General features: G+C 38.7%; 1 protein-coding gene across 4 annotated transcripts in view; it reads right to left on the reverse strand.

Moving 5' to 3' along the window:
* Positions 1-26,011, reverse strand: part of ZEB1 (zinc finger E-box binding homeobox 1) — a 125,327-nt gene that overhangs the window by 21,459 nt on the left and 77,857 nt on the right. For 3 of the 4 annotated variants that reach the window (XM_068673587.1, XM_068673588.1, XM_068673589.1), the window contains 3 exons: positions 7,151-7,351; positions 1,786-1,848; positions 14-175 (listed from right to left, as the gene is read on the reverse strand). In XM_068673587.1, coding sequence (XP_068529688.1) covers positions 14-175; positions 1,786-1,848; positions 7,151-7,351 — 426 coding nt within the window. The remainder of the gene's footprint in view (positions 1-13; positions 176-1,785; positions 1,849-7,150; positions 7,352-26,011) is intronic. The other variant, XM_068673590.1, reaches the window with a different exon arrangement.

Below are 26,011 nucleotides of genomic sequence, written 5' to 3' on the forward strand. Positions count from 1 at the left end.
GTGGCACATTTACCATTTTCATCCTGACCACTAGCTTCTGGTGTGCCTTGTCTCTGGTCCTCCTCAGGTGCTTCAGGGTAAATAACAGCTGTATCTTCTTGTTGAAGGAATTCTTCAACGTTAGGGTCATGGTTTTGCTCATTTTCTGCATCAGAATCACATTCATCTTCTTTTACTAAAAGTAAAAAAACAATATAAGATGTCAAATGAAGACTTTAAAAAGAACATATATGAGATTCAATAACTCACATTTCCAAATCACCCTCTATCCATGGATTACAAAGCTCTTTACAAATACTAGTATAGGTCAAGCTCCTTAAGATATGCCAAGTTTTAAAACAGAGAAACAGTGGCAGAACAACATTTAAAAATCTGATGGAAAATACAGTTGGTTTCTTTATTTCACTATATTTTCATCATTTTACATTTATCTCCCTTCAACTTCCTTAAAATTCTTGAATGCAATATTAATCACAATTTAGTCCTTGTAGTTTGAAATACAGCCTTAAAGTCTTGGCTCCTATGTTTGAAAGAGTCAATTTGTTGCCTTCAAGACATATTTTTTAATGTTATTTTAAGACCTGTTCATTAGTGCAAGCCCAGAGGATGTTCAAACTCTGCATAACAATTTGGCTGGCTAAAACACACCAAACCTGAACTTTGAGTGGCTTGCTCTCTGGAGCTGGAAATGGGTGTCATACAGGTTTCAGGTCTAGTTAACATTCTTCAAGATTTTCCAATTAAAAACTTAAGGAAAAAAAATCAATGAACAATTTATTTAAAAAAAAAACTTTATTTCAAAGTTAACAAATAATACATTAAATATGTTACTTCATGCGTTGTACAATAAATATTTGCCAGCACATGTTTGCCTAAATACATTTTTCATAGAGACTTTTACCATTGTGGAACATTCTGCGAGAGCTGTGTCTGTGACACACTAAATCATGACAGATTTCCTCCACTGTTAAAAATGTGAGGTATATTTTTAATAGGAAGGAGAAGTTTTATGGTTCATTTCTCAGTGTGAAGTCTCATACTCAATTTGCAATTTGACACAATCATTTTATTAGACAAGACAGTCTTTCTCATGTTTAGACTAATGTACTATACGGTACTTCTCCGTACTTTTTTTGAGAAGACCTGCTTTTATTGCAAACAAAAATGAGTGAAACTAGTCTAACACATCTACCTTTTTTTTTGTAAATAAGGCTTACCCTGATAATATCAAACTCCTTAGTGTTAAGGGCTTTAAAATGATGCATAAAAATCTTAAGAAACTGGAGAGTTTATATATTAATTTTTTTCAACAATACCAAAGCAGAATATAACAAAACGACAAGGCATCTGTCTGGTTTTGATCCTGAACCTTAAGATCCAAATTTTATGTTGCTTTCTGCATAATCAGTAAAAATAGAGGAGTTGAAAAGAAAACCACTAGCTTGGGTTTATTTTGTTATACTCCTAATTAGGTTTAAAACGCTATCTATTGAGCTGTAGCTGTATTCTACACATAAGATGAGTGTTATACTTCCTTTTGCTCTTGTTGCTGAAGCTGTTAGCACACAAGCTGCTGTGGAGGCTCTGCTCTGCTGCACCTCTAGGGTGAGGAGACCTGGACTTAGCTGGCTGAAACAGCACTCACAGGGTAAAGCTTCACGTTTTGAAGAGCAAAGTGATTTATAAAGAGGTGGGAAAATCTTCAAGGCTTTCACAGGGATACTTAACCTAGCCAAAATTCAACAGCACTTTATGAGTAAGGGACTCAGATTAACAAACAAATACCTGTACATCCTACTTCATCTGTCTGAGCTTCAGGCCCCAGGATTTCCTTTTTTTCTTTTCCAGCTGAAATATTACATTTCACAAAAAGAAGAGCGAGTATTAAAAACAAAACCAAACAAACCACACACCCACCAACTTAATATATTTGAGGAAGTTTTTGTTCAGCTTTTTTTCAAATTCTGTATTTAGAAGAAATGCACTTAAGGACAACATTTGTTCCAAAATACAGATTTCACACGACTCCAGCAGGAATTGGTTGAACCACAGAGATATTCCATGGGTAAAGAAATTAAATTTTAAAAGGAAGCAGTACCACATAGTACTCATTATTTGAAGACAGGTGAAGACTGGGACAGTGTTTCTCCAGCAAATATGGAGTGAGCTACTTAAATAATCCCATGTACAAACAGAGCTGTCTGACACATTCAGTACTATTTCCAGAAATCAGAGTATCACAAAACTAATACACTTATTTTTTCCAATTAGCAGTTTTCAGGAATGATTGATGATTTGTGGGTAATGCCTACAAACAGCTACATACTGCTTTCCGTTCCTTGTAAACTGTCTAGGAACCACTTACAGGCTCTGATTGTTCCAACAAACACTGATTTTAAAGACATGCTCCCTCCTTCAGATCAGCTGCATACTACAGCAATGCTTCACGTACCCATTACACCTCCCAGTATGAGTTTGCATGCTTTGTATCAGACATCCATACAGCTGGCCCGATGGAGCCTACACCTTGAAGCTCTACCAGCTCCTGAAAAGCTGCGGTGTCCATGCATGTGGCACAGAAGTTTTCTCTCACATCAGATTGTTGGTTCAAATCAATAAAGGCTGAATTTGTTGCTAATTTGGACATGTTGGGTAACTGGTACCAGTAAGTTCATACAGGAAAGGTGACTGCTGCCATTTTTGTCAGTAAATGGCTCATGGCAGGAGTGCATTGGGAAACTATATTGTTTTTTTCATCCCTTATTATTAGACTATGTTACTATATGTGAATACATAGCAGCCAATAGGTAGGAGTTGATGGAAATAGAAGTATTATCTCATAGTTTTATTCTGGAGACCTTAAGTGCTTCAGAGCTATAGCGCAGAGAACGGCTCTCGATCCAAGATGCTAGAATGCATGACTGGCATGATCTGAAATGGTAATTGTTATATTTTTATTTACCTTTCTTTACTCTATTTTGGTACAGGGAAAAACCATCTGGTATGGCTATTCACAACTCCAGAACATGTCAGATTTTTAATTACAGGAGAAGCCAATTTCTCTCTTATGTGTGAGATGATAAATCCTAGGGCAACTTTTAAGTTCTCAGATACAAATGGGTTCCTCAGAGGAAAAGACTGTTAATTCTGCCTGCCTTGACAAAACCCACCTGACCCAGCAAGGTGGGGAAGTTCTATCTGCAGACAGTCACAAACAAAAAAAGGTTAAAAGGAAACAGTAACACTTAAATTTTACTTTAATTTTAATTAGCATCTTAAAAAAAAACACTATGGTCCACTGATCAATACTGAAGTATTGAAGTAATTATATTTTTGGCTCATGATACCACAGACTTTGTTCAGAATTTATAAGATGGCTGAATGCAGGCAATGAAAATTGAAGTCCAAAATTTAATTTCTTAAAAACGTTCATGATACAAAATACGCAATTTTTCTTCCTAAAAAAGGTTGTGGTTTTTCTCCATTATGAAATAGGCTCTGTGGAAGAGAGGGACTATCAGTAAGCTATTACTTATAGGAGTTTAAATTATAGTGTCTCTAGCAAATTCCATTGGCTTCAGGACAAATAAAAGTGATGCTTCCCAAGGTAATGTCAAGGAATTTATGGCATTCAAGATTAATCTCAGTGAAATTAAAACCACTCCCAACTCTAATAATCATAAACTCCGGTACTGTCTCTTCTCCATATCGAAAAGGGGGGTGTAAAAAAGGGAGGAGACCTTTTCCACAGGGCGTGATCTTCCCTGATGCTGCACAGACAGTTTGTAATTTGAGGACTGCCAAGAAGAGCTCCACCTTTACAGCTGTGTGTGCTCAGCACAGGAGCCCAAGTGCCACGCTGCAAATACAGCTACTGGGAAGTAGCAGTGGGGCTGAGAAGGCTCCTCGTGCTATTTGGAAATAAGGACAGACAGCCATGCTCTTGAACATCTCTGTAGCACTTGGTAGTCATCAACTCTGACCTAGCCAGTCATCCGGGAGCCAGGATCAGGTGAGGCAAGGCTTCCCTTCACGGTCAGCAAGGAGTGCCTGGAGCTCCCATCGCTCCTTCTGATAGCTCTGCTCAGCTCTGTTTTTCTCCATATCTAACCATTTCTTACCAGCAGCTGCTTAGAGATAGGGTGGGACTTCCTCCAGCCAAATGCCAGTAACTCTCAGGTCACAGGCACCAGCGTACGCTGCCAGTGAACCTGCAGGGCGCTGCCACTGCATCACAGGCTGACAGTGAAGATCTTTATGTGGATAAGGTAACTGAATGTATTTCTGCTGCTCGCAAAATGGAAATTTGGGGTGTAGGCAGAAAGGCAAACTTCACTGAAATTTCTGCCACAGTGTTATCTTCAGAGAAGGGAATAAATTACAAAGCCCATCAAAAGCGTGTCTAGTTTAAATTCGGCTGTTTGCTCCTGTGAGTAAAAACCTGATCAAGACACCACACTTTTGGGCCTCCCCCCAAATGAAACTAAAGCAAAATAGTGCAGCAACCTTCATCAGCGATCCATCACACTGAGGGAGCACAATCTATATTACAGCACGGAAGTTTAACCTAACATTTTGTATGTTAAAGGAATTCTTGGGTTCCAGAAGGACCTTACACCTAAAACATAATTTCACTAATTTTTAAAGTTTATTTCATGGTCTGGGCAATTTTTTTAAAATGTTCAATTTTTCAAAGTTATCTTAGTTCCAGGCCTGAGATCTCTACATTTCCTAAATACTTACAATACATAACTAATACTTTTTCATTAATATAAGTCAATAGGGTTTGACCTTTGCTTTTTTTTTTTTTCTTTTTATTTTTTTAATTGCAGTGTAGGTTTTACTTCAAACTAAGGCAAAAGAGATCACAGTAGAGGATCGCTGCGCACATGAATGCTGGCACATGGCCAGCAACTTGTGCCGGATACACGTGGTTCACTTTTTCAAGCTCGTACGACTGCTTCAGTTAAACCTCTGGAGATACACACCTTATATTTAAAACACCTGTTCTGAAGGTCTTCGAGAAGTTCAGTTAGAATGACTGGAAACGGAAGGAAACTGATCTGATAAAGAAATGTTACGTTGCGTTGTTTCTATTCTGGTGCGTTTGTGAACAGAATATAGATGTAAAAAAAGCCGTTCTGTCAGGTCCAACTAAAACTAGTGACTTTCAGTACTACTTTGGTGATGAAACCCAACCCACTACGACTGCTGTAGTGTATGTTTTCCAAAAATAATTGTTAGTCTTGATGACAGTCTTAGTGTTGCACGGACACCTACCCCAGCACCTTTCCCTTTAAGATGAAGATCACGTATGCAATACCCTTCTCTTAAGAGTTCTAGTGTAGAACCAAGACAGATGATGTGATTTTCAGCTTGCACCTTTCTTTCTATGAAGGCCATAAAAAAGTAAATAGAGCTTTACCATAGAAAATCAAAGCTCTATAAAACCTAATTTAACCCTCATTTTTTTCTCATGCAGCCTTCGCCAGAAGTTCAAACAATTCATTTAAAAAAGAAAACAACTTAGAAGCAAATAAAAAACCTTCAGACTGCTATAAGAGAGACTTCAGAACATAAAATTTTTACGTAAGAAATTTATGGTAATTTTAGCAAGACAGTTGTTTAAATCTTTTGTCTGTCTGAACAGTGATGGAAGCCTGGCTGAGTAACCAACGACCATGGCAGAGAAAACGCCATCTGATTCTTGCAACACAATTACAGTCGGATTTGGTTCAAATGCTTCATTTTAAGGAGACAAATTTTAAAAGGTTAAAAATGAAACATTTGAAATAGGAAGTCAAAAAAGATATTGTTACCTATCTAGAGCTCTGAAAATCTCCAGAGGCTGCCTGAGGCAAGATGCTGTGGTGTAGCTACCTGTATGTATAGCTCCACGAAACGTTTAGTCCACCCCTTAGCCCAAGGGTCTTCATCCATCACCTCTGGGCCCCAGTGCTGTTTCCCAGTCCATACTTCAGGCTTCCTACACCCATGTCTGAGCAGTTCAAGAAATACAAACAGCCCATTTTTATGTAACTGCAATTCCCCTTATATATAACCTGCAGCAGAACAAAGATTTTGCAGGAGAACCAAGAAAATTCTCTATCTAATCATTTAGCTCCAAATTACTCATTTCACTGCACAGCATATCTTGGCAACAGCAGCCCTGTAAAAGCTGGCTGAGTTGATGCTATTCTTTGAACTCTCAGCTGCTCGCTCTCAGCTGGGCTGCAGCTAGTGACCAAATGACTGCTTTCAGTTTATTTAGATGTGAGGCCATAACCTGATCTTAAATCACAAGTTTCAACAAGGTGGATGCTAAAGAATTGTGGTTGGAGTTCAGCCACAGACAGTGACATACCTGAAAATATTCTGCATCTTTCAGGGAATTAAGGACAAATTCCACAATAAATTCTAGAAATGTTTGCATTTACCCCAATTTGGCTCGAACATAAGCATGCTGTGTGATATTATGAAATTCAGTATCTAATCCCACAGGAAAAAAAAAAAAAAGGCCCATTTCCTTTTTGCCTCAAATTTTCTGCTTCTAAGGCTGCTGCATAATATGTACAACACATACCTCCTGACAGTGTTTACAAAACATGGAATCATTCTGAGTAAGATATCCAATATAACCAATAATCTATATAATCTATACTTTTTTTTTTTTTTTTCCCCGGCTATCTTTTGTGAAGGAAAAGGCAGAAGCAGCTCACAGGCAGAAATTTACATCTGAATATTATTTTCTTTCATGTTTTTGGCTGACTCCTTAGTCCCTAAGACCCAGCTGGGAAAATCATGGCTCTTATTGGGAGCTGTGGCAGAGGCCTGCCATGCAATAAGACTTGGAAAAACTGCAAGCAATTACTCTCTGATCACTCTTAAGAATGTAGCATCCACAAATTGGAAGCTCCTCCTTAACTATGCAAATGCACTGAATATATCTTGGAATCTGCTTCAAACACTGAATAAGGAAAATAAATTTTAACATAATGAATATGTTAGAAAAACTGATTCTTACTTGATTGTGAATACTCCATGTTTATGTCTTCCAATCATTCCAGTAATAAAGTAACCAAGAAATTCCATCAAGTCTTCTTTCTAGAAATATCACTCTACATAGCATCATCAGTGAAAATGAACATACCTTCATCTTCCCAGCAACTGTTTGTGCTCCCTTCTCGTTCACTGTTTTCTGGTAATACTGTATGGTCTGTTGGCAAGTCATCTTCTGGCACACTCGCATCACAGTCTGCTGCATCAGTTACACTTTCTTCTTCCACTATATGCAATTTATCTTCGTCGTCTGAATCTGAGTTTGCTTCTACCACATTATTATAATTGGTGACTGTGGACAGACAAAGAACAAAATGCTGATCAATATACTCTTAATTTACAGCACAAAGGTTCAAAGCTTTCAGTATTGTGGCCAGATGCTATATCTGGGGCACCTCTGTGAAGTCACATTATTTCTTCTTTCCCTGTGTGGATGGAAGAGGCTTGAGAGCAACCTGGACTTAACGGCGGCACACCAGAACAAAACTGCCAGCTGCAGGACTCCCAGCACTGCCAGGAATTATGGTGTCCCTCACTCCTGCACACCCTGCATCAGGCTGCACGAGGAAAGGCAGTACACGACTCCAGAGCTGCCTTCTGGGCCACACTGAGGCATCAGGCCTCCAGCTGGATCATTCCAGCTTGGAGAACAGCAATGCTACGTTTCCTATCATGGACTGCTCAACAGTCCATGAAATACTTGATACTGCTAAGCACCATTTACTGCACGTTTTGTCACAGACAGAGGACGATGGGCTGTTCGCAGGAGAACAACTGCAGTGACACGACTGCTACAGAAGACCAGGCGACCCCAGGCTGAGCGCACTTTGCTGAAGCTAGTCCCAGGGAGCAGGCTCCTGGCTGCAGTGAGGTGCATCTTCAATGCCTGGCTTTTCCTGCAACCAGTTCCACCTCCAGGCACGTGAATCAAGGAGACATAAATGGGAACAATAAGGAGACTTGATTCAGAAGTACTGAAGTGTTCCTGATACAAGCTAAAATGCTCTCGCAGATACACCTGAAGATGACACTACCATAATCATGCGAATGCAAAAATCTCAGAGGGGACTTAGAAAGGAAACATTTTTACCCTCTACCACAAAAAGGTAGTAAGTATGCTTTTTCATCATGGAGACCATGTTGTAAAAGTCTTGCACAATGATATTACATTTCTGTAGTATGGGAGCAGATGACTATTAAAACAGTCCTAATTTGTGAGCACAAATGATTGGTTTTAAACATTTCACTTTAAACTGTAAGGATTATTTATTAAGAAAAAAATATTTTCACAATCTGTTGGAATGTCTTGTTATTCATATGGAAGTTAAAGTGAAAAAAACATTAAACATTTATCGAATATCTATAAATGCATTACTTCTTCAATGTCAAGTTTGAACTTCTTACTGTAATGTTTTAAAATGCAGTTTAATAACGAGAATACATTTACCGGGGAATAATGTAAAGACTTGTCTTGGCTGTGGCACTCCAATGGTTAGGAGAACCACAGCTGTAATGCAGTCACACTACTTTACAGTCCCTGACTACTGTCACTGTTAGCACACCAGAAGATAGACTCATTCTTTCATGTGAAATCCTGCCTATTAAAGTAGATAAATAGGACACCAGACTCCTGCTCTCCTGAAGTTAGTTCTCTTTTTTTTTTTCTTTCCTTTTTTTTTAAAGTAGACATTCTAGTCATTTAAAAATGCATTTAAGCGGGGAAAGTGAGTAATATTATGAATTGACAAGCTACTATCTCATTTCCTCCCCATTTGGGAGAAAAATGTCCCATCTAAAATATGCATAAGCATGACAAAAGAACATTTTGAATCTAAAATAATCATTCCACGTTTCCATATTTCATACACATAGCATTATTTGAAAAATCTAATATACACCACCATTGATAGTATCACACTTTTCTAAGACAACAAATTTAGGCAAATCGCCTAAATACTAGTATTTGGTCCATTTCTATCAATAAATTGATACTCAATATTTTCTAACAGATTTTGCAAAGTAAAATAGATACTGTAAGGGATGTGGTAACATTGTGTGACAGATAAAACACACATACCCTCACCAAAGAAGAGATATATGAATTTATTTGCCTGAAAAATGGTAAATGTAAGTTTTAAAAAGGTTAAGAAGAGACAAAAAATAGAAGGAGAAAATGAAAAAAATGTTTTATCATGTTGTCTTAACTTGGTTTTACTGTGATGCTCAGACATAGAGGAGTATGAATATAAAACACGATCATATTTACCTTTGTCACATGTAAAGGAGATCAGTAAGGGCAGGGATCAAAATTCAACCACAATATATATGCAGATTTTTATGCTTATGCGCAGAATTCAGTTACTGAGATAACTACTATTTGAATAAAAAAAAATCCCTGTTTAGTTTGGGAAATTAAGTGGAATTCTTTATATTAGGTTTAAAGTGTATAATCTTTGTAGGGAAGATGAAAAAATAATCAGAAAGTCTGTCCTGAAGAATTATACTTATAGAGAAAAACTGTCTCTTCTTCATCGTGTATTTTTAAATATTTAAATACAATCTATTGATCATAGTTCTATTTACTTTGAAACATTTTCATACAGTCTCGCCACACTCGCATGTGCTAATTCAGCAAAGTTTAAAACTCATCCTCCTCACCCTCAGCCATTCTGTGATTCTGTGAACCAAAGTGCTGGTAGGATCCTGCCTCATTTTTTCAGATTACAAAAAACGACACATTTGTGTAACGTGTTATACCTTCTGAGGAACACATTACAGCAGTGTTCCTAAAGCCTCATTTACAGGAAGTTGGCCAAAATCAGATTCCTCGTTATACATTAGGTATTTCCCTCCAAGGCATTCAGCACGAATGCTTCAAAGCAGTTAATTAATTTAGCAGTAGCGGGGTGATGGTATTTCCATGTTACAGACAAGAAACTGTCTACTTCAAAATGAGACTATTCTTTCAGCAATTTTGGCATTAGCATGTCAGTCTAAGGCCTTTTGGGCCCTACTTTTCATTTTTATAGCATTTTGTATATTCAAAGCACACTCGGGTTCATTCCTGATGCAGCTGTGCTCTGGGCCCAGGTTGCTGGGTCACTGTGCGATAGCACCTGGCAACAGAGATCATATAAATACGGGATCTTCTAACAACTCTGCAAGTTGAGAACGAAATCCAGTTTTCCAGTGGTGCTTTCAGGTGCCTTGGAGAGCCTGCTTTTGCTTCCTGCAGTCCTCTACTTAAATTACTACGCTTTGCAGCAATTAAGGCCAGGGTTCTGGAGACAACGGCTTCCTTTAATAAACATCCCTGATTCATTCTCCGGGCACCATTCCTCCTGCGAAAAATTTATGTGATCACATAATTAAAGATCTTATCATTATGCATACATGCAAGGGACAAATTAAAACCATTTGAACAATCTCCATTCTGACATTTTCCAACTTTTTGCGAATGCTTGACTTTCAAAGTCAAGTGTTTGATTTCAAATAATATATTAATATTCTTTAATAGAAACGACGGCTTAAAAACTATCAAACTCTGTAATTTACTGTATTTTTAGCTAATTAAAATTAAAATCCCATTACCTCGTACCACTCTGATGCCTCCATGGCATGCCCTCCCTTGAGGCTACGTAGAGAGGCCTTGCAGGGAGGTTTTGACAAATTAGAGGGCTGGGCAATCTCCAGCCTCATGAAATTTAACAAGAGCAAGTGCCGGATTCTGCACCTGGCAAGGGGCAACCCCGGCTGCACGCACAGGCTGGGGGCGAGAGGCTGGAGAGCAGCCCCGCGGAAAGGGGCCTGGGGGCTGTGCTGGAGGCCAGCTGGCCATGAGCCAGCCGTGTGCCCTGGGGTGCTCCAGGGAGGGCATAAAGCTGGTAGAGAGCCTCCACGGGAGGGCTTCAAATATGGCAAAGGATCTAGAGGAGAAGACATGTGAGGGGCCTGGGTTTGCTCAGCCCCGAGCAGAGCAGGCTGAGGGGAGGCCTCATGGCGGCCTGCAGCTCCCTCACGAGGGGAGCGGAGGGGCAGGCGCTGAGCTCTGCTCTCTGGGGACAACGACAGGACCCGAGGGGACGGCATGGAGCTGGGACAGGGGAGGGTCAGGATGGGGGTTAGGGAAACGTTCTGCACCCAGAGGGTGGTCGGTCACTGGGAGAGGTTACCCAGGGCAGTGGTCACGGCACCGAGCTGCTGGAGCTCAAGAAGCGTTTGGACAACGTTCTCAGACACAGGGTCTGGTTTTTGGGGTGGTCCTGCATGGACCCAGGAGTTGGACTCGATGATCCTTGTGGGCCCCGTCCAACCTGGGATGTTCTGTGACTCTATGAAAGCTTAAACTAGCAAGGCAGATCTCCTCCTGTTGAACAAGGAGACAAAGTGATGGCAGTAGCAGGCTGCAAGCTTTCATTTGCTTCAGACGTGTTTTGGCAAGATGTTTTACAGCTCTTTGAAGACATTAAAGAAAACCTGGCAGGAGGGCATCCTCCACTGGGCTCCAGGGGTGGCTGCACTCCCTCTCCCTGCTCTTGCCTCTTCAATCCCATAGCCAAATTTAGGTCTTCCCTACCTGCAAACTATTTTGTGGGTTTGCTTCTTGCGTTCTGTTTCCTCAGAAGAGCCACCACTAAGAGACAAGGAAAACGAGCTCACCAGCCACATGTGGTGCCTGGCATCATGATGACAACTACAGTTGGGAGGAATACATTTTAATTAAACCTTTTTTGGTCAGAGATTTAAATACACTAAATGGAAAAGCAGTATGTAGAGACTACTGCTTACAACACCTGAAACAAGTTCCACTGAGTGTACATGAATGATGATTTCAAGAGACTTCTAATTTGGCCAAATATCCCATGCAGGAAACAAAATATACATGTAAGAAGAAAACCTCGCTCAGAAGAGCAGTTATAGCTTTTCAATGAAGAAACTACAAATGTTTCAGAAGTTCAGTCATATTTACCTTTAGCTAATGCCACTGCAAAGGAGTCTCTACCTACACAAAATAACTCAACCAGAATCACAGAGAACAAGCCTGCATAGCACTCAGCATCTCCACAGCCGTATGTGAGGCTGTCTGGCAGGGATCACGTGCCCTGGCTGCAAGCTGCCGAGAACAGGTCACCAGACCAGCATGTGCAACGTGTCATGGACATATGGGCCTATCCTATCCATCCTATGGATGTGCACCTTAACCTAAACATTTACATCATCACATTCATTAAACAGTTTCATCATCAATTTCAGCTTTACCTCCACAGATGAATAGAAAAGGCGACCCCGTTTTCAACATTATATGGAAACTAAATATTTACTCAAAAAACATAATTTTTTAATATCATTACTACCTCTGTTCTGTAATAAAGATGAAATAATAAAAAACATGAAAAATATATTTTATGAACCATAATTACTTTTTTGGTGTTGTTGATCACTTTCTTATTACGTACCCTGATTCTTAAACTATAAATGAGTGTCTGTAGTTGAAGCTTTCACTTCTTTAAGAGGAAACAACTGCGAAATGGATTGCAGAAAATGAGCCTTGCTTTCTGGATTTGTGTAGTCCTAAATGCAAGGAAGACATATGATGTTGCATAATTCTAATTAAAAAAATATATATTCAAATGGAACATTGATTGAGATGCTAAAATAGAGAAATATATTATTTAACTGGTTGAATACAGCTAGGAAGCCACATTGCATAAGTTTACTCAAATTCAAACACGGTGTTTAAAGGAAAAGAATCTTTAGGTCTCTGATTTAAAACCCATGACCCCAGGAAGTTCAAGGTGAAGACCACTATTTTGGTGATAGAAACACTATAGGACTTGCAGGGATGAAAGACTATAGGGCTCCCTACTTCCGTAGCATATACCATCTTGGAAAATTCCCTAAAAAGGTCCGTAAAGCTGGCAGCAGGTACCTGCTCACCACTCACCAGATCAGAACCACCAGACAGTATGAGTGTTAACAGTTACTTTTACCATTCTCAACATATAGAATGGCTTAATACATGTAATAACATTCAAAGTCTGACATGAATTTACACATCTCAACAGGGAAGAATGTGGAGTGGAGGAGTATGTATGAAAATAACTTGAAAACAGGTGGCAAGAGCACAGAACTGCATGGAAAAACTGAAAATAACCCATAACCTCTAATTTGTGTTACCAGGACCTGGAAGCCTACAGACAGAAGGAATGCTCTAAACATCACCCTTTCCTTAATACTTGCCAGTGGTCACTGCCTTTCATGTACAGTCTGGTTCAACATTCTGTTTAATCTGAAATCCGACCTGATTTTACATAGAAAAAATAAGTGTTTTTTTTTTTTTCCTTTTTTTTTTTTTTTAATTTGGGAGTTAACACAAATAACCTACCACTTTTAAAGGAGTTGGTTACATGTCGTTACATGTGTGGGCTCAGTATCTCAACACTGAAAAGGCTGGAGATCCAGAACAAGTGTGAGTGGTTCTGATTTTTTTGAAATCCCTACTTCTAAAAGCTCTTTTCAAATTCTAATAATAAATTTTGAAAACTTATTCAAAAATACTGTTGGAAAATAAACCTTTGATTCTACAAGCTGGAACAGTTCCTGTGCTGTGTGAAATGCATTCTTGATTCAGGGATTGCTGCTCTAATGGCCCACAATAACTTCTTGGAAACCATATATTGTTTACCAGTTCAACCAAAAATCAAAACCTATACATTCTTTTGCTCTAGTCTTAAAAATATTTTCAGCAAAATATATTGCAAAGGCAGAAACCTGATAATTTAGCATTCATTGTTTTATGGTATACTATTAATTTTATTACTACTACTGAATGAAATGCTGTACGTTTACCTCTCCACTGACAAGCTGCCTAATGTCTTTGGTAATATTAGATGTTTCTGTTCTTGTCACATTTTTTCTGTCAGTTTAATAAACAGATTTGAAATAATAAGTACCTTCCATGCAATAACATATAGAGAACCATGTTATAATCTGAAGAAGAAACGTGGGAGAGCTTAAGAAAAGGGAAGACATATGGTGATGCCTTTTCTAAAATTCTCCACCCATTTTCGGTAGATTTTGGCTCCTGGAATTCCTAAATAAGACACTGCCTTCACACCTAGCAGCCTTATTTTCTGTGAATTTATCTAGTTACTTTTTGAATTGATGAAAATGTTTGCACCAAAATATTCCAAGGCAAGCGGTTCCACAGCTACTTGTTGTGGGATGAATGAGCTTCTTCTGCTGACTTTGAATCTGCCCTGCACTAGGTTCAGTGGGCGTCCTGTAGTTCCTCCCTACTTGTCTCCTCTGTAGTGTTCATGATTTTATATACATCTTTGCACAGCCCTCCTTTGCAACGGGACCAGTCCTCATCTACTTGTTGCTCACACAGAAGTTGTTCATCATTTTTGTGCACCTTGCTGGACCTTCTGTTCTGCCGCATGGCTGTTTACACGGGGGAGAGATGACTGCATGCAGTATTCAGGATGCAGATGCAGCACGGATAGGAACAGCAGCAGAACAATATGCTGTTTTCTTCTCCCTCCCTTTTCTAACAATGCAAGTACAATACTAGGATTTTTTTGTTTTTTGATGCTGTAAGTAATTAAACTGATAGCACTACCAGCTTATTTTCTGTAGCTCCCAAAGTGTTGTTCCTGAATGCTAACACTCAGCTCAGAACCCACCCTAGGACCCCACTCCTCCCTCCACATATACTGCTTTATTTTTGTCTATTTTTTTTTCCTGCCATAGTACTGCTTTATTATTTGGAAACATCGGCATTATTTCCCTTAGTGAAAATAGTCACTGCTTCCCAACCATGCCCCAGGCTCTATCAGGCAGTAGGGTGACTTCTGGTTGCATCAGGGTGGAGGCAGCAGAAAACGAGAGCATTAGGCAGCTCACTGAACTCTGTAAAAACACTTTACAGTGAGACCTCGTTATGCACAAAGTGTGAGGAAACTGTATTATACTGTTAATTAAATCATTCAAGAGAAGAAAAAAAATAAAAAAACTGCCAGATATTAGTTTCTGAAATAATCCATTTTAAATTTAATTTAAAAACCTACTTGTAATTTTCAGGAAAGTCGCTCTGCTTTTAAGAAGAGTGTATGTGCTATAAGTGTGGGGAACAGAACTGTATGTTATATATAAAAGGGTGACTCACTGTTTATTTATATACATACACGTGTGAGCGTACTCGCACAGGAAAAAGGGAACTGGCTTCAGTTCCTTCCTCTGCCTGAAGGGATAAAACGTACATCTCCCACATGTGTTTATATAAATATGTGAATATTTATTAAAATCGAAGACTAAATATTTGTATCTACTGCGCACATATCTGATAATTTTGTTTAAATAATAAAAACCTATTCCAAAATGTTTTTACATCTCTTAAGTGAATGCCAATTTGCAGTCAAATGCAGCCTGACACACATTGTGAGTGAATATTTGGACACTATAAAAGACATAAAACCCAATTCACTCAATGTGCACTAAGGTATATAAATTATCCCAATGCACATGTGCACATGTACTGAATTATCAGGTTTTTGGTTAATTCAAGGAAATGCTTTGCAAACAGACTGCATACTGCTATGTGCTCTAAAAGCCTCCCAGAAGGGAGGCAGAACGGTTGGGTTGTGCTTACACAACGCGTGTTAAAATCAGTGGTGTAAATACAAATTTTCTGCTTGTCAATTTTAAATCACCGATTTAAAATCAATGAGTTTTTGACATTAAAACCAAACCAGCCTCAGTGTTGAATTTCTCTATCAACACGGCGAAACCTGGAACAAAGCCTGATGATCTAAGTCACAAGCAGTTCCCCAGCATTACCCTAATGGCTCCAGCTCTGGCACCAGGCGCCGAGATGACATAAGCTACACTTGGAGCAAATTTGGCAAATCTTCCAGCCTCGGTGATTACATTTTTGCCGCTTGCCTTTTTTCACCTGATCCTCAGTTCAATTCAGGGTTTCCTTAACCCCACAGGCACTATTATATCAGAACAGGGCCGTTTGGTAGTTTACTGTTTAGAAATCCAGAAGCAGCTCGAGACTTCCCAGCAGGGCCAGCGAGGTGAATAAATGCAGGGAGCAGAGAGCCAGGCAGCGCTGCCACCTCCTCAGCTCCTTTGTCAAGAGCAGCTGGATGGAGAATCTCTGCTTCGTTGCTGCTCCTGGCCTTCGTTGCTGCTTTAACCCACTACCTGCTTTGCCCATGGCTAAGATGAGCTCCAGGCGCAGATCTGTACATACTCCTCCATCCCTCCCAAACTGTTCAGCTGCATACCTGAGACACTGGATTTTACTTTTGTATCACTTCTGGGATGCAGAGCCCAACACTGAATGAGGGAAGGGATCTGAAAATGACTCCCACTGACTGTAAAGGGTTTGTAAGACTCTCTCTCAGCTTCTGATGGCAAGGGCAGCAAGGTTGAGTCCATGCAAGCAGCCAGGGTGGTGGACGATACAGAAATAGATGGCAAAGCTGCTGCGTTTCAGAGTGGTCTGCTAATAAAACCAGCTCTCCTCTGGTCTTGGTCTAAATTTTGCTAGTGGCTGCAACACACTTAAGAGCGCTCCCAAATCAAAGCACCGTAAGCGAGGACAATGAGGAGACTCACTTCAAAAACACCACCCTGATCTGAACGGAGACATTGAAGGATGTGCACCTGCAGCCAAACATCTCTGGAAAGAACACAGAGTTCTGCCCGCAGAGTCAGAAGGATAAAACTTCCCTTTGCTCATTCCTTTATAAAATTGATTAGATGTGACTGGCACCAAAACCTCTACCTGTAGAGAGGAGGAACCTGTTGGGTCCATCTATTAACTCCGTTCTGCGGTGCCCGCCCCGAGACAAGCAACCAGGCCATATGCTGTCTTTCACAATTTAATTTCTGGAGGGATCAAGGAAATTCTCAGCAGACTCCTGAGCGCAGAACGTGGAAGCACTGGAAGATACACGTGTCCTTCCATGTGCCACCACAGCCAAGAGCTGGTGGTGGCAGATGCCAGCCAGAACCAGTGACAACCTTATATCAGATGAAAGTGGATGAAGACGTGTGACAAGCTCTATGAACTGAAGCCTGTCAGCAAAAATAGTCTGGATCTATACTGCTAATAAACAACGGTACTGCAACAGCTGGCACAGGGGAGAGCTTGAAATGAACCTCTGGGGGACAGCAGAAGGGTGGTGCAGAAGACGTGGGTTCACTTTGGGGTTGGAGATGAGCAGATGCCAGTGGAGCTCTAGGACCAGTACCAAGTTGGTACGCAGTGCTCACAGCTCAGTAAAAGGCAGAATGACACCACCTCCTCTCCTCAGGTTGCTTTTGAGTTTTGGACCAAATAATTTTAAATAATAACAATCTTAAAATGTAGGAGAATATAATGATTATGTATATAGACATAACTAGATATATATTTTCAGGTTTGATAACCCAAAATTAGATTTGGGAATGTGTACCTATACCATCACATATAAAATACTAATTTTGAAATATATCTCTTAGTGGGGCTACTTTGGAAAAGTAACTGAAGAAATGTGATTTTCAGCTCGCTGCTTTGAGACTTTTCATTATTCTGCAGTTCTTGCTAAAAATGGAAGCTTTATAGCTCTGCAAAATGAACACTTTTGGGCTTTCATTGAGACAGAGGGACTTGCAATAGTAATTTCTCCATTGGATTTGCAAATTATGGTCCTTTTTGTAATGAAAAAGCTAACTATTGTCCGAATAGTCTCTCCTTCTAGTCTCTGGATTCACGTAAATTCTACATGCAAATAGGAAAACTCTCAATGGCAGCATAATTTGAAAAATGATATTATTACAAGATGCTTATAGGTTTGGAAATATTAGAAATGGTCCCAAAAGAAAAAAATTAACATTCAGAAACAAGACAGCTGAAGATATATGAGGAAATTAACTGTATTTTTTCCTTGTTACAACCATTGTATAACACAAGGTTGCAGAGCTTTCTACAAATGGGATCTTACCTCTGTATAATTCCACGTCAACTCCTGCTGCCAGGAAGTTGTACAAAATCTTAAAGTAAGTTTAATACTTTAAGTATTTAGAAAAACTTACAGAACAGCAAGAATCATATCGTTTCTCCCTCAGCCTCCAGTATTTGTTTTGATCTATTGGATATAAAAGCAGCACCACTTATTTTCCTTGCAGTTTTAAACCTTCAGCAGGGCAGAAGCCAGCCTTGGGTCATTTCTCTCTCTTTCAGCTCCCCCATTGTGTACACTGTCCCTTGGGTAGTCTCAAGAGCGTAAGAAGCTGTTCACTTATTAGGGGTGACAAAAACTCTCTTAAGCAATGCTGAAGATTTTACAACTATTTATACTTGTGAATGCATGCACAAATAAATATCAAACACAAGGTGGTGATGCACAGGAGGTTTACAGGCTTTTGACTAAATCTCCTACTCCCTGTCCATTTTCCTTGTCCTAAAAATCATATAATGTTTCCAATAAAATTTTACTGACATAGATATAAAATAGAGAAAATCCTGCTGTTTGAGATTTTTTATTTTCAAATTTCAGCTTTCAAAGAACATACTGCAGGGACCAACTCTGGGTAGGCACTTACGATCTAGTCATCTTCAGCTCCAAATTAAAGAGGCAAAACTTACAAACCTTTCCCTCATGTCCTATTTCATCCCAGGTAAGTTTCCCTGTGCATCATCAACGTTAGTTTTATAGTCCATTGTTTTACTCAGAAGGCTGAAAAGAACAATCTGCTCATCTGCTTGTTGCTCCTCACAGCCAGCCTGCAGTGGTTTTATTGCCCCACAGGCGACTAAGCACAGTGAGCACTGAAACCCAGCATAAGATGTACAAGTATCTGGGAAGCCTTTGTCTTTTAGTACCTTCAATCACAGAGCTACTGGAAATGGTGAATTAAAATGAGGAGAGGCTAAGAGGAAGCATTATTTTGAAGAGTTAGCCTGTTTTACGCTTCAAAAATTCTCTCTCCACTGCTAACTTTATCACTTTGCTCTATGTATCCATATGATGACCATATTGTGTCTACACAGTTCCTATTCAAGATTATTTTTTTCCCTTTATAAAATTCCTCACATGTAAAATAACCATAGGGTAAAAGAAGAGTTTTAAAGCCAAGCTTATGATTTTGTTAGAGGAAGATTTAAAAAAAATAGAAGATTTATTACTAAAAGTACAATGTGGACACAGATAAATGCCACATAGTTTAAGATGAGCCACAAAATATGTTTCATCATGCATTGATACTAGGTACCTCAGCTGGAAGAACACTGTCAAATACAAGAATTTATTTGATTGCAGCAAGGTGGAGATGCTCATTGTTAGAGATACATGGGCAAAAAACACAGACACACTCTAATAGTATGCATAAAAATTACATACAGGTTCCCTCATACTGAGAAAGGCTCTAAGAAAGTGCAGTATCTTATTTCTGTTCTTAGCTGTGTCATAAATTGAATAAAACTGCAAGATACAGCTGCCTTATTTAGATTTATTCTCATTCATGACCAAGTCTGAATTACATTTTGATAATTACCTTCATCCACACTCAAAAGCTGTGTTTCTTTTAACATGGAGCTGCTGGCCCATTTTGCATTATACATAAGAACTCAGGTTAGTACAAATTATGAACTGTAAACAAAATCACTCCCTGATGCCAACTCCATCACTGTATGAAGCAATTCCACTCCTGTGGAAGTATCAGTTATAGACCAACCATTTGTGCTTGAGTTGGCTAGAGGCTGATGCCATTAATTCAGGTATCATTAGGCATTTTCAGCAAGACATAGTTGACACGTTTACAGAAAAGCATATTACGTATTTGATAATACTGGTGATTTTATATAACACCATAACCTAGGTCTATATGCAGTAAATATTTATATCACAGATATTAAAAAGACTGCAGTAGAGGAGTATTAGTTTGGTTTATAAGTTTTTGAGATCCTCTTAGATGCAGCATAGAAGAAGGATACTGCAAGTGCCACATTTTATATAGAAGAATAGCCTATTACAGTAATTCTCTCTTGCACCTGAAGTTTATGTCTATCGTGAAGTGCCATTAGTAAAGTCTTAAATGTTGATAAGCTCATAAACATTGTAGATAAACCCTAATGAATCACACATCTCAGGAAGCTCTGACATTTTTCTTCTCATTCATTCCTAAATTAACAGAACTATAAATTATGCAACTTAGAAGAGATACATTGCATAAATATAGTCTAAATAAATTATCTGAATAAGTATATTTAGAAAGTGTCCTTTTATTTTCATTTCACATTTTTTAATCTCAAGTTAATTTCTTAAACACAATTTCTTAAACAGAGTTAGTTTGTCAAGTACATAATGGCCAACTGCTTATATTAATCCAACACTCAGTTTAAACACCCCAATATTCAGGTAACTCCCCTGGCTAGAACTTGCTGCTTTTGACAGAGAAGGGAACTTTTTTTTTTTTTTCCAAACTGTCTTTAAGTTAACAAGCAACACTCTGGCTTCACTGTGATTTCACATATTAACAGATGAGCATTTTTAATGTTACCTAAGATATCAGTTTTCAAAATGCAGGTCCTGGCTTTTGGATTCAGAATCATTAATTTGTAGAGATTATATGTTATATGAAAACATTCCTAATTTACTTTTCCGGAAAACAAAGAATACAAAGAGATGTCATATAGCAAAAATATAGATGAATGCAGTTTTAGTATGTAATTTGGATGATCTGGTTTGCTTCATGTAGCTTTCCATCTTAAATAATATGAGTTTATTATGCATATTCATATATGACACGTACATAATTTTTTTCATTTATATTCACAGCTAATCAACCCAAACGTTGGCAGTAGAGAATTACTGTCTGGGAGCGGTATGACAAGTTCCAAGTTCCTCCAATTTTTAATTATCTCCAGTATTTTTACAATACTCATTTTTACCTTACAGATTTTTCATATTACTGACTTTCAATCCTTTTAAAATATTAAATCACAGGCAATTTATATAATGTATTTGCGTGAAGTGGGAAATAAAACACTACTGAAATTCTAAGTGTAGCTTGTTCATTTTGCAAGATAATGAACTGCTATCATTCCCAGAAACCTATTGCAGTGCAAGAGCATGAATAAAGAGACAGTCAAAAAATACGCAAAGGATTCACACTATTTTCCTGGATTTCAAGGACAGACATTCCCTGGTGTTCTATTTAAACAGGTGGATGCATGAGATTATGAAAGGTCTCGTTTATCCTGTTTAAATGGAACACTACAAAGCTTGAGGAAAAGTTTAATACTCAAAAGATGCATTCCATGAGGAAAGGATACCTGCCTAAAATGACAATGGGAAATTACATGAGGGAATTTTTACACCTTTAAATAAAACTTTGTATATTTGAACACATCAGAATGAAGCCTAATGGATATTTCTGACATTACATTAGGGAAATAAAAATGTTTTGCCATGCTAACCTCTTCAAAAGGCTGTGACTGTAGCCCACAGCACACTTCAAGATCCTCATTTCTTTCCGAAGATCAAGTTATAGATCTTTCCAAAGGCAGGGTTTTTAACTTCGAAAAACTGTAATCTGGATTTGCACAATTACATTCCTGTACACAGATTGTCCACATACAGCTACCGAGTCTACCAGCAATGGCAAATACATCCCAATCTTTGGATGAAGAGGCAAATATTCAGAACACAGAGCACCTGAACAGCTAGCTCTTCAGACCACATGTTGAAGCATAACCCTCATCTAGCTGTTGAAATATCTCACAAATATAGTTAATACATTTCAGTATAAGTCAGGTTCACAAAGAAGGTATGAGGAGAGAATGAAATAAACTTCCAGGGTTACACAGCCATGCTGACACAGTGAGAGTGCACCTGCTCCCCATCAGAGAGACCTGAAGATTCAAAATAGCATTGGTAAAGTACTGCAAGTATGAAGAGGAGAATATACAAGACCCTCTTGTTATAATACACATGCACAAATCCACTCTAACACAAAAAAATACTGAATTTAGGCACTAGCATACATTTAAAAAATAAATCATTAACTTCTCAATAGAGTAACTATTTAGATGAACTAGCAAGCTATTAGATGTACTAGTGAACTATTTCAGATCACTTCCCTTTAAAAGTGGAATAACATCCTGAGAAATAAGTGCTGTTGGCCTTTAAAATAATTGTCTCTCTCTCAAAACTCTTATTGAGTAAGAGAATAGCTTGGAAAGCCAGGAACTTCGGAGCAGACGTAACATGATGGCATAATACTATCTCTGCCTGAACTACCTATATACCAGAAAATGCTATTATTATGGAAAAAAAAGATCTTGCAATTTAAAACTACTTGACTATTGAAAATACTGAATGTATGCCTGATCCCTAGGTAAAGCATTTCTAAACCATTCATCTTAATTCAACACATAGATACTGACAGAAGCGTGTAAGAGCAGAGGCCTGCAGTTCTGCTTAACCACTGCTCCTCGACTCCTCATCACTGCTTGTGAAGCCAAACCAAGGGTGCCCCTTATGCTCTCCTAAAAGCTGTGCACATCTACGGGCAGCAAAAACGATGTCTTCACTTACACTTTGATGATCTGTTAATGACAACATGCTTGAAATTTGACAAGTTCAATTCTTTGAGCCTAGGTATTACAGGGCTGAACTTGAGAAGAAACTGACTTGGATAGCAGCAGCGCTGGGTTCCCGCAGCAAGCACCAGGTTGTGCCTCCAGCTCTTCACTGGTTCCCCTCCTGAGCATGAAATCACTTGCCAAATGTCAACCCTTGCCTTTAAGCCTTGTATTTTACTGATTCAAGTTCACTCCTGTATTTCCGAGTCCTACTGGCAATTGAAACTCTTACCAGCTTCTGAAAGCTTGTATGCTAATTAATGAATTATTAAAAAAAATCTCACTTTCCTTTATGAAACTATCTATAACTATTTATCTATAGTTCTTATTTGTAGGGACAAATGAAGTGTTGGTATGACAGCAGAAGTGAGAAATGAGTTTTACAACATCCTTCAGTCACTGTAACATTACTGCAGTATGAGCACAATGAATAGTAGCTAATAACCTAATGCTAAAACCTGTCTGAAACATTCTTAACAACTTTTTAATAACTTTTTATAGTATGAAGCTACATGTTATGCTGTATTTCCACGAAAGCAGGTACTTGTTTGTACAGGACCAACACAGAATCGTCTAGGTTGGAAGAGACCTCCAAGATCACCGAGTCCAACCTCTGACCTAACACTAACCAGTCCTCCACTAAACCATGTCACTAAGCTCTACATCTAAATGTCTTTTAAAGACCTCCAGGGATGGTGACTCCTCCACCACTGCCCTGGGCAGCCCATTCCAAAGCCTAACAACCCTTTCAGTAAAGAAGTTTTTCCTAATATCCAACCTAAACATGCAGCCCTGTAAAGCTTATGAAAAGTTCCCAACAAATAAGCATGTTAGAAGAGTCCAGCAAATGAAGATGATTTAAAATATCAGTGCATAAAAGAGATTTTAACTATTATATTGGAATTGGTTGTATGGCAGGCATGCCCCAAGACTTGTTAATGGTTGTGAGTAACTGTAGTCAATTTAGTCCAACACCTCTGAATTCTCAGTGTCTACACAAGGATGAAGTTAGACATTTTGAGATTTTAATTTAAAAGAGCTTATCTGCTCCATTTGACATTGAAATTCATACGTAAGGTAAATGAATTGCAATGAAGAAGAATCAAATGAAGGATCACCTAAGGGTAGCTTAAGTAAAGAGACTGCTTTCCCAAAAAAGGAGAAAATATCCAGACCTGTATTTATTCGCATAAATGAGCAGACACGCATTACAGGCATTCTGAAATTTAATCCTGCCAGCCTGTTCTAAATGAATGGGAATGACAGTATGAGGAAGACAGTAAGAAACACCTGCTGGGCTGGGCACTTCAAGAGGCTTTCTTTTGGGAAGGCTACTGAAAAAAAACAAACAGCTGAGCACTAATAAACCACAGTGGGAACATTTGGCTTAAAATTAAAAATGTTTTGTTTAGGGGACAAATGATCTTCAATCTTACTGTATATGGTCCAAAACAACCTCACTGTATATGGTGCTATTTCATTAAACTTCTCCCTGAGGTCAGATGAGACAATGAAATCACGTAATTTGCTGCCAAAGGGAGCTCAACCTTCTTCCCTTCTACTGAAGGATGAAAAAACTTTGTTTTCTTTTGGGTAAATTTCTCCATCTTACACTCTTCCACTGGCTCTTATATTGTAAAGAGGGATCTCTGTGCAAAGACAAGAAATAATCCAAACTAACTGCATAGGTTTGGATTACATTATGAAGTGACAGAACTTCTAAAAAGGGAGAAAAACTTTCAAATACCTCATTAATTGTTTTTATTGCTTCACAGGCAGTCTCTTAAAAATTTCACCAGAGCTGTTTGATTAAAATTTCAAGCCACAGAGATACTGAAGGTAACAAAGGCCTGGTGTTACCTGGAGCTATTCTAGAGTATGTAAGCCTTTAATTTTAAATACAATGTATTTCTAGCAGATTTTAAGTTTTAAGAATCTCACGTGCTCTATCAGATCAGCCCAACTGCAATTCACTCACATGCTGCAAAAAGGACTAACAGCAATAATAATAAAGCTAATAAATACAAAGCATTTTAACCTAATTACTTCATTCATTCATGAATCTTAATAACGAACACTTGTCTGATGGTATCTCAGATATTAAACATCTCCCTTGGCTTGAAACCCTTTATTTCCTAAGGGAAACGTGCAAGGAAACATGGAATTTGAAAAAGAATAAAGGATTAAAGTGTGATCAGAGCTTATTTCAGGAACTTCTTAAACAGGAAAAATACTTACTCTAATCAGTGATAAGTTTTCCAAGAAGATACTTACATCCATTGTCAAGATGTATCTAATACTCTGGTTCTCCTAAAAATAGCTGAGACATCTTTATCGTTACAAGTATAACTAGAATGATCATGAGCCAAAATGATCAGGATGAGGGAAGGGACTAAATCATCCCATGACTTCTTCTGCAGGAATTCAGATTTTTGAAAGCCACAGTGCTATTAGTGGAAGAGAGCTGGAGGGAAGCATATTGAGCTACAACATGAGCAAAGGGCTACTAAGAAGTCACTGAATAGGAAATCAAGATGCCCATGAAAGACAAACAGCCAAAACGGAGCTGGCAGGATGGGATGGGCAACTCTTAAAAAGAAAATCACAACTCCGGAAGGTAGTCTGACAGGAATAGCACTTCTGGAAAAGGCAGATCAGGGAAAAAGATCAGTTTTCACCACGCTGAAGAGGGTATGGAAAGACTCCGTGGCTACCAGGCTTCCTGACCTTCCTTTGCAGCAGTGTTCAGCACCCCAACGTAATGCAGGGACTGCTGCTGCCTGCTGGATCTCGGGAAATAGCTGAAAATACCATGGTAAAGAGCAGTAGCAACCAAGTACATCCACGCTGCTCCTGGGATCCAAAGCCAGCCCAACAACTGCTCAGCTCCTGCGCTGTTAAGGAGGACGAATTCCAGACTGAATGTTTGTGATTAAAGACACTGTGTAGAGGTTGGAGACATCTGTTGCGGACCGGTAAAAAATCTGCCTGATAGTTTTTTTTTTTAAAGCCTAACATGAGACATGTGAGGTGAAATAAATATTCCTTCATAAAAAGATGAGTTAGTACGTTTAGCCCTGCCTTCAGAACATCCATCTTTTTACAAGCTGATCTAAATGACTTTTTTTTTTTTTGAAAGATTAGGAACACAGGGAGATGAACAAAAAAATTGATAACAGACCCACAAAGTTTCGTATTACAATTTCAATACAACATGAACTAAAAAAAAAAAGTGGAAAAGCAAAAAATTAACTTGGTTTTAACAGCTAATTTTAGACCAATTAGCAACCACTGCAGCCTAATAGGAAG

The sequence above is a fragment of the Anas acuta genome, chromosome 2, assembly GCF_963932015.1.
Source record: "Anas acuta chromosome 2, bAnaAcu1.1, whole genome shotgun sequence".
In the NCBI taxonomy this organism is placed as follows: domain Eukaryota; kingdom Metazoa; phylum Chordata; class Aves; order Anseriformes; family Anatidae; genus Anas; species Anas acuta.